The sequence below is a fragment of the Vipera ursinii genome (genome assembly GCF_947247035.1).
Source record: "Vipera ursinii genome assembly, chromosome: 5".
NCBI classification, from domain to species: domain Eukaryota; kingdom Metazoa; phylum Chordata; class Lepidosauria; order Squamata; family Viperidae; genus Vipera; species Vipera ursinii.
This window is the reverse complement of record NC_139518.1, coordinates 36,879,312-36,896,923: the sequence shown is the minus strand read 5'-3', so window position 1 is coordinate 36,896,923 and position 17,612 is coordinate 36,879,312. Positions and strand designations below refer to the sequence as shown.

Below are 17,612 nucleotides of genomic sequence, written 5' to 3'. Positions count from 1 at the left end.
TGTCTTTACATTTATCAAGGAATACTGATGTAGTTGCTGACAAGATTGCAATAATGAGAAAGTAAAAGATCTGTTAGGACACTCCATTCTAGCATTTTATTTTAAATCCAGGCAACCATGAGTCTGGAAAGGATTCAGCTTAGACATTAAGGACAAATAAATGTTCTTACTGTTTTTCTCCAGTAGCAATAGCAATTAGACTTACATACTGCTTCATAGTGCTTTACAGCCTGGTCTAAGTGGTTTACAGAGTCAGCATATTGCCCTCAACAATCTAGGTCCTCATTTACCAACCTTGGAAGGATGGAAGGCTGAGTCAACCTTGAGCCACTCAGAATCAAACTCCTGGAGTGAGCAGTGAGTTAGCCTGCAGTATTGCATTCTAACCACTGTGTCACAACAGCTCAGTAACAAGTATTAAAGTTGTGCTGTCTTTGACTGTGGAATAACAATTAACTATAGTCATATTTAAGTTTATTGTTGACTGTGTTCTCCATAAATATCTACATTTTAAAGTATTCTTAAATGATTGCCTTCATATATCGCAGCATCCAGTTCCACAACTGTTGCATACATAAGTGCTTTCTGCCTATTTTTCTATCTTTAGTTATACCCTAACCCTAATTAATTAGCCCTGAAATGTTGTAGCAATTTGACAGGACTTTCTTAAAGAGTCTGGGACTTCCACTGAGTGAAAAGGATTTGTTCTTCACAGATTACTTTACCACCCACATAATGGAATGTCTCAGCTGCTCTTCTACTCACTGCTGTCTACCAATATCCTCTTGTTCTATTCCTCTTTCATTACACAGTGCTAGAGACACAACTGTAGCATCTCACCCCCGCTCCAATTCCTTTCGTGTCCTCTCTCTTTCCTTAATCGCATCTTCTTTTTGCTCTTCAAGGAGTTTTCGCTGTTTCTGTAGCTCTCCGTTCATCAATTTCAGGCGCTCTACCTCCAGATGGGAGGCATCAAGTTGTTGAGCCTGGCTTTCGACTGCTATCTCCAAGGTCTCCTTCTCTCTTGAGAAATGAAAAGAAATATGAACAATTTTGGGCCAATATCATTCAGACCATGGGCATGCCATTGCCTGTCAGAGTGGAACTATCTTTGCATATCTCTAAAGACCAGTTGCTTTTTTGCAAAATAGGGCTTGGATGAATCATTCATTTTCTATCAGAAAATGTAGAAAGAACATGTTTACCCATCCCCCATCAAAATCCTTCCTTTCCAACTACCTTCCCCTATGCTCTTTGTCCAATTATAAAAGCCGTACATTTGAAATACTTGTTGGAAGAAAAATGTGAGACGGAACTGGAAGGGGAGGCAGGATTTGAGATGATCTCATATTATATGGTGTATGGATAAAACCATAACTTGGATATATGGTATTCTGAGAATCCGCACATTCAATTACAATAAATGGACACAAACAAATAAATAAAACTACATTTCATTTAACATAAGGATCAAAACAATTCCTTTAAACTGCTTCTTTAAAAAAACATGGTCATGATGACAGCAGTAAACATTTCGCTTCTGCATTATGGTAAAGAATGAAGTCCTTATTCTGCATATTGCCTTCCCAGGTTCCTGACTGGAAAGCTATTTATGATCTGGGACAATTATGGATTAAACAGCACTGCTAGCTGGCAGTAATGGGAGTTTAGGTCCAACAATTGTTTTGTAGGCCTTTCCCATTGTTTGGATAAATGTATGTGGTGATGCAAAAATGCCTCCAGTGAAATCTGACCCACTATTGACATCAGCTGGTCCTGAAAATAAAGCCAGGAAAAGTTTGATGGTAGTCCCCAATGGCTGAGAGGACTTTTTTTCCCCAAGGGGGAAGGCGGCAGAAATTGTATTTATTATTTATTTGTATCCCACCTTTATTATTTTTATGAATAACTCAAGGCGGCAACATAGTCAACACAATTTCTCCCTCCTATTTTCCCTGACAATAACTATCCTTGGACATGAGTTGAGCTAAGAGTAAATGACTCGCCCAAGGTCCCCCAGTTGGCTTTCATGGCTAAGGTGGGACTAGAACTCACATTCTCCTGCTTTTTAGCCTGGTGTGTTAAGCAAAGCACTAGGGAGTTAGAACTTTATAAATGAATGTAGTGAATGTGTGAATTAGGGTTTCACAAGCACCCCAGTTATAGATGAAACCAGCATAGTTGATTTCCACAACACTCCCTAACCAAGGGAAATGCTGAGGATTGTTCCCCTATCATGACAGTAGGAGAATGGACATTTATTTTTCTGCATATACTCTTGTACATGTTCATTACTGAAAAGCTGTTATATTTATCTGTTCTGTTTTTGAGTTGCTCTTTCTAATATCTTTTTAGAACTGTTTTCAAAGCATATCAAAAGCAGGCAAGCTTACAGATGAGAATTCAAACTATTTTTCAGTCATCATCATATGACTGAAATGGAAAGAATTAAAGGTCATTTACTTAAACTTCAATTAAAGGCAGAATTATGACACGTCCAAATTCAAATGGATTGTTAACAGAATACATTACATATTAAGGGATGGCAGATCTTAAAAAGTCTGCTTTACTTGTCCATTTTGAATGGACAATTTTTGTAAGGATTTTTCTAAAACTCTACAAAAATATTAATTTCACTGGCTGGGAGTGAACAAGGATTACATTTATTTTTTAAACTATTATCATCTGAGCCAGAGATCTCCTCTGGCTTTGCTTAACTTTAAAAAAATCCTTATAGCAGCACCAGGCTTATTGCAGAAAGGGGTCTCTATGCTTTCACTGCTAACTGGAATAGCCATGTGACTCCACCATATCATATAGCAATTCTAGGAAGTGCTAGAGAAAACATTTTTTTCTTTAAATATATTAGCATTACTCTATGAGGGTTCCACAAATTATCTTAAGTTAATGATGAAACATGGAGGAAATAAATTCTTTCACCATCTTGCATATGTAAAATGTTGCTCATGAGGAACAATTTAAGGCAGACATGTCAAACACAAGGCCCGGGGGCCGGATCTGGCCTGCGAAGTGGTTTCATGCGGCCCACGAAGCCATCCTGGAAACAGTGAGGGAACGGCCCCCACTGCCTTGGCCCTGGCCCAGATACTCTCCTTCTGCCAGAGACCCTCAGATCTGTCTCACTCCAGCCCAGGCCCCCATAGGCACCCTTGATGGGAACGATGTAGAGCTGGCCACACCCACCCAGTAGGCCATACACACTCTAGCCACGCCCACCCAGTAGGCCATGCCCACCCTGGCCATACCCACCCGGCCCCCTGAGGGCAACCGCAATGCTGATGCGGCCCTCAATGAAATTGAGTTTGACACTCTTGATTTAAGGCATTGGTATTAACCTTTAAAATCCTAAATGGTTCTAAGTGTGCCTATACCATTATTATTCTAACAGTAGAGTGCTGCAGTAGAGGCCTTTTTGAAGATCTATTCCACTGTAAGAGGTATGTGTTTATGGCACACACAAGGGGGTCTTTTGCAGTGTTGTCAGGCTATAAAAGGCATTTGTATGGAAGTTGCATTTATCCCCTACTCTGTCTGTATTATTTTAAAGGATCTGTAAATATCCATTGCTTTATATGTTACTGGATACCTTTCCTTGCCAAACAACTTTCTCTGAACAAATTAATTGTGTACATATGCTTTTATAAACATCAAAGCTAAATAATATCAGTATAATATTTCTGAGGCCATGAGCGGAGATATTTGATAACTTTGGCAACAACAAATGCTGATGTATGTTATTCCCAAAGCCAGCTTTTAATCATCACTTTAATCATCACTGTTCATATCCTTGGCTGATTATCACAACAAAAAATAATGCTAAAGAGTGAAATCACATCATCAGAACAAAAGAACCCTCCATGTTAATATCGTGGAAAAATCAATTGCATGCTTTTCTTCATCCTCCTGTAAGTAAGTACCAAACTGAATCATTAAAATTATGTCCTGGACAGACACAAGGGGCTGCTTTATACTGGGTCAAAAAAACAATTCTGTCTAACTCAGGAACAGGGGCTGCAGCATTTTAATAACTTATAGTATGTTTTCAATGACAAAGGGCTACAGGGACATAGAATTGATGTGAAGATGTCATCAGAAGGGAAAGACCAATGTTTTTGACCTTTCCCTCCACAACTAGGTGTTTTTTATTTTAAAAAAATAACATACTTTTTATTTTCTAAAAAAGAAATACATATACTAGTATGTAACCCATCAAAAAGGGCTGTTGTTTGGTAGCTTATCACTGAACTTTGGCAATGAAGTCAGAATTCAAAGGTTGCAAAAAAGCATTCTGGTGGAGCAGCATATGCTTCATTCTGATTTAGTACAATACTGTTTATACTTAATGATTGGTAACAACTCTCCAGCAGAATCTTTTCCAGTCCTGTTTGGAAATGCTAACTTGAAATTTTCTGTGTGCAAAGCAGTGGTGGGATTCAGCTGGTTCGCACCAATTTGGCAGAACTGGTAGCCAGTGCTTTTTTTGTAAAAGAAAAAGTTGCCGGAACTCACACATGTCATACAATCTGCCTTGCCTACCCTACAAGGTTCCATCCAAAAAAGGTGCTGGAACTCCGTTCTGAGCATTCTATGACAAAAAAAAAGCCCTGCCAGTAGCTAATTTTTTGTTGCCCAGGCCCAGAATGGACTTCCGGAAGCAGCATCCACACAGAGAACCAGTTGTTCACATATTTGAATCCCACCACTGGTGCAAAGTAGATACTCTGTTACTGTGCCAAAGTCCTTCCCCAGAAGTTATGGGAATCTGCATAATGAGAAGAGTTTCTGTAAGTGACAAATCACTAAAAAAGTTCTATGATGCATCTTCTGAGGTCACAACTGGTGCAACTGCCAGAAGAACTGAGTCAAAGCCATGTCCCTTGAGATCATTACAGTAACAGGCCAAGCCTTTTTCTTTTCCCACCTTCACCTTTCTAGAACTTCCACTGAGGATTTCCAATGCTGTGCTTTCAGCCTGCAGTCCTCCAGGGTCCTTGTCAGCTCTTCACATTCTTGCTTCTGTTCCTGCAGCTGTTGATCAGCTGCCTTCATTTCCTGCTGGCAGTCCACAAGCTGCTTCTTGACAGATCCCAGGATATCTCTGCAGGATTCCAATTGCACAAGCAATTCCTGTTCATAGAGATCAAACAGTTAGTTCCACATCAAATGCCACAAAACATACACAAGGGGAGAGAAAACCTCCCCATATTAAACAGATAAACCAAGTGCTCCAATCAATATCTTCATCCATTCTAATCAGCCAAATCTCTGCAATGGATCTTGGTTTTTCTAAAAGAAACCTTGAAAATGAGCACTGAAACTTATGCCTCAAAATCAGTCCCTTGGTCTTTCTGATATCTTCTGTCACTGACAGTGTGCTCAATAGTAATGGTTGTTGAAGGAGTTATAGCAGCTATTTCTTTGCCAGGTAAATAGAGGGATGGGAGAGGAATAGTTTTTACCCTCTTTCTTTCTTTCACATAAATTGTATGAAGGAGTAAGGTACAGGAGTAAAAAGAAGAACTTTACTTCCATTGCTGAAATCTAGACTTTGGATGTACACTTCCTCTCTTGGGAACTTTGCATTCCACTGAAACCTAGCGAAGCAATTGGGTGAGAATACATATTAATAAAGAGATGACAAGTTTTATAAATTAGCATTTATCTAGAATGGAATGGATAATTTTTTAGGAACTCACAATTTCAAAGGGGGATGCTGAGGATGGGACAATGATAGAAAATGGGCTGGGATCATCCAGCTTGTTTATACTTTGTGTATGTTCCCCAGGGCTTTTTTTTTTTTGTCACAGAACACCCAGAATGGAATTCCGGCACCTTTTTTGGATGGAACCTTATAGGGTAGGCAAGGCGGGTTGTATGACGTGTGTGAGTTCTGGCACTTTTTTTTTTTTTTTTACAAAAAAGGCACTGATGTTCCCTCTCACAAATTGTGGAAAACTATGTTTCTGATTTTTGATAGTGAGATTGTTGAAGTCTAGCTCCATAGTCAGAAGTGGCTGTGCAGACTTCCCCCTCCCAAAAGTAGTTGTTTGGTAGCTGAATGCTGCCTTATTGGGGGTCATAGGTTGTGTTTCCTGATCTATAGCTTTCTTCCAGATATATAGAGCAATGAAAAGAAGCAGACACTATTCAAGTACCTTTCAATATACATGAAACTTATAAGGCAACAAAACGGATGAGTGAGAGGTTTTCCAGAGTGTCTTTGTGAATGGGAGTTGGGAATAACTCTAAGGAAGGAAAACTGAGAGTTTGTAAAAATGCCAAGGTAATTTATTATTCACAAATTTCCTTTCCCATCTACTTGCTGATGGGTTCAATATGTAGCTTTATCCTTTGGGGTTTTCTTTTTATTAATGTTTACCACAAATCTCTTAGGTAGGCTCCATTATGCTTAGAGCAATACCCAGGCTAAATTACCCAGAAACTATATAGCCAAAATCTGAATTATGATCTTCCAAATCTTAATCTACCACACTAACTTCTATACCACAATGGAAACTGTCTGAAATGGACATGACAGTTCAAACAGAAAGGGAGAGGCTTTGGATGTAATTAAGTTTAAATGTAGGAAACTTCCTATGCATGGGAAGTGGAAACAGAATTCACAGAGAGGTGGTAAAGATTGCTGAATATTTCCTCTATCCCTAAGGTATTCTGCCTATCCCATTTGGACTTCTTTTCAATTTCACCTGCATAGAAGAAAAGCAGCTGGGGAGAACAGCTGTAAGTGCAGAAAGAGTTCAGCACTGCTCTCTGGTCACTGTTTTACTACCTGAAATTATCTCCTGCAGCTGTTAACTACAGTCCGCTATAGTTATACAGTGGAAGATATAAATCTGCAGCTGTAGATCTAGTATATCTTTCCAGCATTCACAAAATCCACCTGGGATAGCCAGCATTCATGCGTGGATAGCAATAGCCACTAAAATGTTAACACTAATTGAAGTACAAGCAGCATGCTCCTTACTTCTTGGGCAGAAAATAAACCTAGCCAACGCAAAATATATTAAAATAAAGAACATTGCACACTAATGGGATATTTCTACTATCTGTTTAATTTATAAATAAGCTAGGCAGGCATGTCAAACTTGCAAGGTCACATGACGTCGCACGACGTATCGTGACTTTTTCCCCATTGCCAGCAATGGGGTGGGTGCAGTTTTGGCGTGACGCATCTGGCCCATGGGCCAGCAGTTTGACATGCCTCCCCTCCACCTCTACCCCAATTCCCTAAACAAAATAGAGGAAAGAACACTGACAACGGTTTTGTTGTGAGGATCTGTATGGTACTTAGACGTTATTCAGTAGGTTTTGTTTTTAATTTTGCAATAAAAAGATAAGTTGGTGGACTAAGTGATAATGCTTGATTCCAAAGGATATTTTAGCTTTATTCACAAAGAGTCAGCCACATGACTATGTATAACAAAACAATCACTTAGAATGGCAGCCTAGGTGCTGTTATAGGAAAAAAGAAGAAATATGAACCACAGAATTACAAACTTAAATTTTTGTTACAACTTCCAGATATCACCTCCAACTTTTTTTTTAATCCCATTTATATCCCGCCCTTCTCCAAAGACTCAGGGCGGCTTACAATCTAAAGCACAAATCAATGTGCTTAGCAATAGCCTTCATTCTATGTATATGCCTGCTTATTAGGGCTTTTGCCCCCCCCCCCAAGCAGCATCATTACAAAGTCAGCTTATTGCCCCCAACAATCTGGATCCTCATTTTACCTACCCTAGAAGGATGGAAGGCTGAGTCAACCTTGAGCCTGGTGGGACTCGAACCTGCACTAATTGCATGCAGCTGGTGTTACTTAAGGAGGCATTAGCCCACTGCTCCACCAAGGCTCTTCTCAATTTTTTTTATAAAAACAAAACTAAATCCTGAGACAAATATTTTAGCCCAGATCTAAAATACTGTAGATCAAACTATATTGGAATTAATAAGTGTTTCTGAATTCCCCAAGTGAAAGTCTTTCTACTCCAGTGAATGTACATCTTTCTCTATATCCAGCACTGAAGATTGATTGCAAATTGTCTTAACTGCCTTTGCAGCCAAATGTTACAAAGAATTGCATTGCAAAGCTGGGGAAAACCACAACTGACCCATTCTCCATAAAACTCACAACTCCTCAATAAACATATTTAATATTATTTGAAATGTATATGAATTATTATTAAACTTGATCATATCTGAACCTACAACCTGATATCCCTATAACTCAGAGAAAACAAGGGCTGGACTGTCTGCCTCTCTTATCTAGAATCACGCTACCAGAGAGATCAGATGGGCCTCACTTTGAAATGAATAAAAACTTGACTTTGTGAACAAGTGAGAATTCATATGGAGGAGGAATGTTGGTTACTGGATTATGGATTATTTCTCAGCGCATGAGGTTATTGATTATATTGTACTATTTTGTTAAATTATGTTTTAATTTTATTATTGCATTTAGGTATGTTAGTTGCTCAGACCTGGATAACATGTGAATAGATAAAAGCTTGATAAATAAAATAAAAGCACTAGTGTATCCAACCTGCTCATGCTTTTGTGAATTTTGGATAAGGGCTTGTACTGCTTGTATTGATGCATTCTGGCAGGATGGAGAATGTATCCGGGACTGAGTTGTCCATTGGTGCTGAGGTGAGCTAAAGCCCAGGGGATAAGTGTGCCATACAGTATTTTCTTCTGGTACATCTTTGGAGATAAGTCCTATGTTCTTTGATTCAGCAAGAGCCAACTAAAAGGAAAGTAGAGAAGAAATAAATCCTAATCAAATGAATATTATTGAATAGATTCTGGTGCATGACTGCTGTTTAGAATGTCAGAGTTGGATTCTAGTATCTCTTAAGTTAAATTCATATGGCACTGTGAAGTACAACAAACATATTTAAAAGGCAGGTCCTAATTTATAATTTTATTTAACAAACAGAAATAAGGGTAGTACATCTTAGGTAACAGTGTATTGGGATGACAATTCCATTACTTTTCCAGTATTTTTGAACTGTTGTTCTCTATGGTATAGTTTTATATAGTTGCAGTAATATTATAACATATAGTACAAAACATTCCCAAATTAGGGTAGTTGGCTATTGGCTATAGGGTAGCTATATTAGGGTAGTTGGCTATTGGTTTTCAAATATTTGCCTCCTGACTGACACTTATTCAAGATGTGGGCATCTCAGATCACTACTTCAGAGCTTTTCATTCAAGAGGACAGACGTTTAGTTAATTTAGCTCAGCCCTAGAGTATTTTATTATAGCCAGCAAAGGAATATTGCTCAAGTGGGGAGACCCATCTGCAAATAAAAAAATATGTGGGTTTGGGTCTGCTCATATATATTTAGTAGCGTATGTTTTAAGGGCATCCTCTAAAGCAGACATGTCAAACTTGCGACGTCACGTGACATCGTGCAACGTATTGGGAGAGTTTTGCTATTGCCGCAAATGGGGTGCGCATGGCTTCCAGGTGACGTGTCTGGCCCATGGGCCGGCAGTTTGACACCCCTGCTCTAAAGGAAGAAGTAGCCTTTGTTCATTCAATATTAACTTGTATGAGACAAGAGGCATATGTGGCCTGTGCAATCTGAGCTCATGGAAATTTGGGATTTAAAAATACTATTGCTATTAAAAGTACATATGTGTCTAAAGGTAAAGGTAAAGGTAAAGGTTCCCCCGCACATGTGTGCTAGTCGTTTCCGACTCTAGGGGCCGGTGCTCATCTCCGTTTCATAGCCGAAGAGCCAGCGTTTGTCCGAGGACATCTCCGTGGTCATGTGGCCAGCATGACTAGACGCCAAAGGCGCATGGAATGCTGTTACCTTCCCACCGGAGTGGTCCCTATTTTTCTACTTGCATTTTTACGTGCTTTTGAACTGCTAGGTTGGCAGAAGCTGGGACGAGTAACAGGCACTCACTCTGTTACGCGGCACTCGGGATTCGACCCGCCAAACTGCTGACCTTCTGATCGACAAGCTCAGCATCCTAACCCATTGAGCCACCGCGTCCCCTACATATGTGTCTACTTGATATCAAATGGGAATTAAACCATCATTTCCTTAATCTTGTTTAAAGACAAGCAAATAACACTCACACACCCTATATAGTGATGAAAATAAAAGATGACATTCTTTCTTACAAGTTATGGGGAACAGTTTTAGATATACGGTAGGACATTCCTTATATGAAAAGAAATATTCAGGTAGAAAGTTCACATCTTTCTTTTTTTTCTCATTAAAAAATTGCTATCATTTCTGTTGGTTTAAGACTTAAGAACCAGAAAGTAAGCTTGTGCCAAAAAAACACCAGATGGCTTTTAGGAACCAGCCCAAATAACTCAATTCTATTACACAAGGGCACAATATGTGAAAACATTATACCAGCAGAATACTATACTCTTTCATAGCTTCCATTCATTTCACTGAGGCCTGTGCTACAGAATTTTCTAATAAATAGTACCTTATTTGTATTTCTCTACTATAAAATATGTACCATGCATCAAAGTAAACAGTAGACGTTGTTTACCTACAAAGTACATTATGATTTAATATTTCACGTACCTTTGTGATGCCTTTTAAAGTATGTTGCAAAGATTCAGTTTCCTCTTTCAGATCCTTCATTTCTTCTAGATCTCCAATTTTACTGGCTTCCTAGAATTCAAAGACAAGCAATTGCTCAGAAATGGAAATGGGGAAAGAACAGAGAAACACGAGACAGCAAATCAATCTAGTATTGTAGATCAACATGATTATTATGCCCTTTTTGAGAATGCTTGTGGTGGTAAACAAATGGGGTTTTGTTTAACAAAATGACAGAAAGTAGGGTCGAAGGGGGGGTTATACCAATTTTTGAATGTCTATTTTTAAGGCCGAGATTGTCTTGTCTTTCTTTGTGTTCTGTTCCTTAAATTTATCAGCCAAAGTGGTCAATTCAGTAATCCTGTAAGACAAGAAACAAGACACAGATGATGTATTAGTCAGGAGGATTAATCAGTAACTCATAAAGGATATATTATTTATATCTTTGAGATCATTATAAAGAAACAACAGTTTCAATTCACACATCATCTTAAAAAGGCTGGAGAAAAGACCTGAAAGTGATGAGATCACAATATGCTATGTAGTCCAAGACCACAGAATGATAAGAAAAAAGCAAATCCAGCAAGAAACTTTGGGTTGTTGACATGAATACTCAAGGGGATATAAAGCATGTGCATATAGTGCAAGGTCTGGAACCTCTTTCTTAAGGAGTGCAAACTTAAAAAGTCAGTCCTTCAACCAGTATTCCAACATTTACTTTTTACTTTCTGCCTGATATATTATTACCTGTATTAACAAGGAGCATAGGAGATTGCAAGGCTCTTGTTGATAATGCTGTTCCCTGCGGACAATCCATCTTTTGTGTGTGTGTGTGTGTGTGTGTGTATTTGTGTGTGTGTGTGTGTGTGTGTGTGTGTGTGTGTGTGTGTGTGGTTTTCTAAGTCCTCAAGCTCAAGGTACATAAGTATGCTCAGTTACAGCACTGGCTCTCCTGACCTCATTGGGCTTTCTGTCTCAACTAGATGCCTAAAGATAGATACATTTATTATCATATAAACTTTCATACATCTAACTGTACTAAATCAGATGTATGTAATATTGTTCTGAAAAAGGAGTTTTGTAGACACAACCAGCTGTACTTTGATGTAGAAGTAAGATACATATGATGGTTACGATAAAAAATGTATTCAATAATATGTCTGTTATTCTTTAAGATGTCATTATGGTCTTTGTTGTTTTTGTTAACAAAGTCAAGAAATCAGGATGTAACTTTTAAAGTGCCATTCTCTAATATATTTATTTACAGTTGCCTTGAGTCCCATAAAAATTCAACAGGGATAAGAAAGGAAATCCTGGAGGGCTAATTTATTGTCTAGGAAGTAGATTTTTATGAATAACCATACTCATTTTATAGGATAATGTGTTCTCAAAATTCCAACTGCATCCCCAGACCCAAAAGGTTGCCTATCCCAGGACAGGCCTTTTAAATCTCCTTGTCCTTTAATAATCTGTGTTCTAGAAATCAAAGACACGGAAGTCTTCTTCTTACTTGGAGTTTAGAACGGCCTTTTCTCCATCCCAAGAACTCTGTAGCTGAATCATCTCTCGGACTTTCTCTCGAAGCTGCTTCTCTAGCAAACAGGTAGAGTTATTTTCAGAAAGGCGCAAATTGGAATCCAAATTGAGACAGGCAGTTTGGAGGCGGCGGGAAGCTCTTGCCATGTCAGTTCCTGCTTCAGCAAGTCCTCTGGGAACGAGAGAATAATATCCTTGTTCACTCAGAATTCTACATACACCATTACAGTACCTAACATTTCCAGGTGGTACAGGAATGGCATGTCAATAATTGCCAATAATTCAAATTGCTGATTTATTGTTTTGCTTTGTGCAAAACTAACAGGATGCAACGTACTCAGAAAAACCTGGACCTTCTCTATTTAAATTAGAAATATATATTATACTCACATTTTCCAGTTATATCAATTATGTTAGCCATATGAGGGATGCTGAAGCATTCAGAGCTACAGTATGTGGTGTCAACTTTCCTGACTTGAACAAAGTATTATTTCAAGATCAGAAAGTTTTGCATACTCCTTTTACATGTGGATGTGCACGTGCACACAGACACTTTAAAAAAAATAGGGCTCTGACACAAGGGCATAAATACTGTGGTATCTGATGTTTCAGAGCATTCCTCTGTCTGGTAATTTTTCATAGAACAATGAGAAACATTCTTATAGCAATGGAAAATTTAGGTAACACTCACTTCTCCACTGTTGTGCGAAGCTCTGCAAAGTTACCACGAAGTGTGGCTGCTTGACGCCATAGCAGGAGAATCCCACTGTGTTCATTGCTGAGATAGGAATCGTAGCTCTGGAAAGAACAATGGAAAAAAAACCTGACTGGCACACAGTAAATTCCATCGCTTTTAACGTTTTATTGATGGAGAATACCAAAAGGGGTCACCCATGCTACTAAAAAATACTATTTTAAAGCAATTTCCTACAATACTACAGAATTCTGTACAAGACATGAACTAGAGGAAATGTAGAACAGGCAAATAGTAGGATTACTAAAGGCATTATTTACCTACATTTTACTGAAATTCCTGGAAAGGGGAACATGGCAAAGTACAGGTGATCCTTGACTTACAACCGCAATTGAGCCCAACATTTATGTTGCTAAGTGAGAAATTTGTTAAGTGAGTTTTGCCCCATTTTGCATCTTTTCTTGTCACATTTGTTAAGTGAACCGCTGCAGTTGTTACATTAGTAAAACTGTTGTTAAATGAACCTGGCTTCCCAGTGATTTTGCTTGTCAGAAGATTGCAAAATGTGATCACATGACCTTGGGGCACTGCAACTGTCATACATATGAACCAGCTATCAAGTAAATCACGTGACCATGGGCATGCTGCAACAGTCATAAGTATGAAAACCAGTCATAAGTCACTTTTTTCAGTGGCCTTGTAAATTTGAATGGTCACTAAATGAACAGTTGTAAGTCGTGGACTACCTATATTATGAACTTTGGAAAAAACAGGATCAAAAATGCATTACTTGGTTGCTTGTCATTAATTATATTTAATATCTTGAAAGTCTAAGTGAAAAAAATATAAGTAATGAAGAAAAATATAAGAAAAAATACATTACTTATAAGTAAAAAGTAACATTCTGTTTCTAATAAACTATAGATATTCTTTGACTTACAACCTCAGTTAAATCCCAAATTTCTGTTGTTAAGTGAGTCATTTTTTTATGTGAGCTTTGCCCCATTTTATGACCTTTCTTGTCACTGTTGTTAAGTGAATCACCACAGTTAAATTAATAACAAAGTTGTTAAGTGAATCTGGCTTCCCCACTGAATTTGTTTGTCAGAAGGTCACAAAATGTGATCCCATGACCCCAGGACACTGAGACCGTCATAAGTATGAACCAGTTGCCAAGTGTCTGAATTTTGATCATGTGACCATGGGGATGCTGCAACTGTTGTAAGTGTGAAAAACGGTCATAAGTCATTTTTTTCATTGCCCTTGTAACTTTGAACAGTCACTAAATGAGCTGTTGTAAGTTGAGGACTACCTGTATACTTTGAAATGAAGAGAGAAACTGCTATATCATCTTGCAAATATAACAAAACTCTAATATTCTCCAATATTTTCTGTGTGGTAAGGTTAGCATCTTCTCTGGCTGAACAAAGAAGAATCTGAACTCAGAAACTGGCTAATATTGTTGTTGTTAGTTGTAAAGTTGTGTCCGACCCATTGTGACCCCATGGACAACGTTCCTCCAGGCCTTCCTGTCCTCTACCATCTTCTGGAGTCCATTTAAGCTCACGCCTACTGCTTCAGTGACTCCATCCAGCCACCTCATTCTCTGTCGTCCCCTTCTTCTCTTGCCCTCAATCTTTCCCAGCATTAGGCTCTTCTCCAGGGAGTCCTTCCTTCTCATTAGGTGGCCAAAGTATTTGAGTTTTAGCTTCAGGATCTGGGCTTCTAAAGAGCAGTCAGGGTTGATCTCCTCTAGGACTGACCGGTTTGATTGCCTTGCAGTCCAAGGGACTCGCAGGAGTCTTCTCCAGCACCATAGTTCAAAGGACTCAATTCTTTGGCGCTCAGCCTTTCTTATGGTCCAACTTTCACAGCCATACATTGCAACTGGGGCTAATATTAATTTGAGCTAATATTATGTTATATAAATCAACATATCTGAATTTTATATGAGGCTCATTCTTTTGAAGATAATAATACTAGTTAACAAACTTTACTGCTTAGCTTTTGAAAAGTTTTCTATTATTGGTTTTATTGGTTTTATTGGTTTTATCTCTTAGAAGGGATTTTAAGAACACTACTATTTCCTTAGTAGATGTAGTTCCCCAAAACAGTTAAGAAATAGCAGTCTTTAAATGAGAGTCTACTATAATTACTTAGGAAGTTGAGATTAAATGAATACATTTGCATAATATAGTTATATTAAGCAATATACCTAGCTTAAATTATTTCAAATAATGTCAGAAATTAACACGGAATCAAAATGACCAAGATTATTGTCCATAAGGTAGAACTTTGGGTAGACTATAGCAAAAAACTCAAATCTTATCAATCTAGTTAGTGCCAGAAAAAGGAGGAATCTTATCCTCCAAAAATGAACACATAGAAAAATTCAGGTTGGGATCTGATACGTCTAAGATTTATGAACCAATGCCAAATAATCAGAGAGCCAAAAAATATAATTCTAATAATATAACTCATATGTAAACAAAATAGACATGTTGTTCCAACAAAAAAGTGGTAATAAAGGCTAAGTATTTTACTACAGAGTTTCTTTATAGTAGACAAAATACCTGTAGGCAACATAATGCAAAAAGTAGGAAAGTATCTTTCACTGAAATAACAATTGTCCACATCTTTTCTCTGCCTTTTGTCTAATTTGGTAAGCATAAATAATAGTTTCTTTTAAATCAAAGGAACTAGTTATCTTCTGCCTTTACATGCATTCTTCTTCTTTACTTTGTTTCCCCCCCCCCAGAAATACATGCTTTTGTTGCATAAATCTGTAAAAACTATGGGTGGAACATTGCACTAAACAGTTGAACAAAATTGCATACATATAAAAACAAATCCATAGCATAATTATTATTATTTTTATTTTAATTCCATTTATATCCCGCCCTTCTCCAAAGACTCAGGGCGGCTTACAAGCTTAGCAGTAGCCTTCATTCTATGTATATGCCTGCTTATTAGGGCTTTCACACACACCCCAAGCGGCATTATTACAAAGTCAGCTTAATTGCCCCCAACAATCTGGGTCCTCATTTTACCTACCTCGGAAGGATGGAAGGCTGAGTCAACCTTGAGCCTGGTGGGATGCGAACCTGCACTAATTGGAGGCAGCTGGTGTTACTTAAGGAGGCATTAGCCCACTAGCCCACTGCTCCACCAAGGCTCTGATTACTGATTTGGAATAACATATTGAAATTCATGAACTTGTTGAATTCACCAAATTCACATATTTTACAATGTCTCCAAAAATTTGTGAGTTCATTTGACCATTCTGAGAGATGAGTCAGTTATCTGTTGGACTAAAGCTATTCTTCATTTTTCTAAACAACAGTAAACAGAATAACGTAAAATGTATCTGCATTACGTGCTAAATTGAAACTATAGCCTTTTCAAAATTTCACTGAAAAAAGAGAAAAACACATGAAAAGGGAAAAGTCAACCCCTCCAGCAAAATAATAATGAGGACAAAATCAGGTATGATTATAATCACACAATTAATAATAATGTGGCTTCCAGTTTGTGCATGCGGCGCCAGCAGATGTTCGGGAAGTATGCTTTCCCTGCTGTCCCGTCTTTCTTCCTTGGAGGACCCTGAAAAGGGTCAAAAGTCACCATGGAGGGGTGACCACCGTGAGGAGGCCCTCCTTGTGATCGTAGAAGGGTGGCAGCCCTCCATTTGATCGGAGCAGCTCCTCAGGCCCGAAGAAGAAGAGATCAGCCATTAACATGGCCGATCATTAAGCCATTCCCTGCCGAAAGCCAAAATCACCATCAAGTACAACAAAGCAATCTGGAGGATTGGGGTCAGACCTTACCTTTCTTATTTCCCTAATTACTTTCCTGTGGGACTCTTTTGAAAATCTCCTCCCCCACTCTTGAAAGATCGGTGACTGTTTACTTGGGGAACCAAAATTTTAAACCCTCAAAAGAAATCAAATGACTAAGCTAAATAATTAAGCAACCTATTTGTACTTCTGGAATTTTTGGGCCACTAAAAAGTTCTTATTGCTGTGAGGAACTACTACTCTATTTACTGTTTAAGCTGTGAAAGAAGGGGAAAAGGAAAAAAATGGATTAATTGGATAAAAGCCTCATATTAGTCTGGAAAAAGATTTTACATGCTACTGAGGACATCTTGTGGTGAAACCTGGTATAGTAAGTAAACCTTTTGTTTATTGTGAGATCTGGTTGTAACAGATTTGTCCTTGACATTATCTTTAAAGATAAGAATTGGGAACACCTGGCACCGAAAACAACATTTTGGAATAGTGGAGTTGGACATTCACTGACTCTTATCAAAATAGCCTCCACTAAAGTCCTATCTGTAAATATCAAAGAAATGGAGGAATATATTCCACCACTTGACTATAAACTTATACTTGAAACAATCCTGGCAATGACTGAACAAATGAAAGCCAGATTGAAAGACAAATCTGACAGCATGAACTCACCAAATGAGACTCTGACTTCAACTGATGAATTGACAACCCAAAAACTAACAGAAGAGGAGAAAATTAACAACAAAATAGGGGGCTCTAAAGAACAACAAGTACAATTTACTGAGAGCCTTGATGCCCAAACTTTGATTTCAACTATAAAACCTACAATTCAACAAGCAACAGAAGCTGAAGAAAGCAATACTAAGATGGAAGATGCCAAAGGCCTTCAAATACAGTATACTAAGAATCTAACCGACCAAACAATAACTATAACACCGGACATGACCTCATACCTAAGCCAGATGGGAT

The 17,612-nt window shown here is 38.2% G+C and overlaps 1 protein-coding gene across 1 annotated transcript in view; it reads right to left on the bottom strand.

The window, feature by feature from the left end:
• CROCC2 (ciliary rootlet coiled-coil, rootletin family member 2) overlaps positions 1-17,612 on the bottom strand; it is a gene marked incomplete at its 5' end in the record, with an annotated part of 114,775 nt that overhangs the window by 75,927 nt on the left and 21,236 nt on the right. Inside the window, 7 exons of the mRNA XM_083363605.1 lie at positions 841-1,023; positions 4,949-5,148; positions 8,582-8,785; positions 10,605-10,694; positions 10,887-10,983; positions 12,133-12,330; positions 12,850-12,956. Of these exons, the coding sequence (XP_083219731.1) occupies positions 841-1,023; positions 4,949-5,148; positions 8,582-8,785; positions 10,605-10,694; positions 10,887-10,983; positions 12,133-12,330; positions 12,850-12,956 (1,079 nt within the window). The remainder of the gene's footprint in view (positions 1-840; positions 1,024-4,948; positions 5,149-8,581; positions 8,786-10,604; positions 10,695-10,886; positions 10,984-12,132; positions 12,331-12,849; positions 12,957-17,612) is intronic.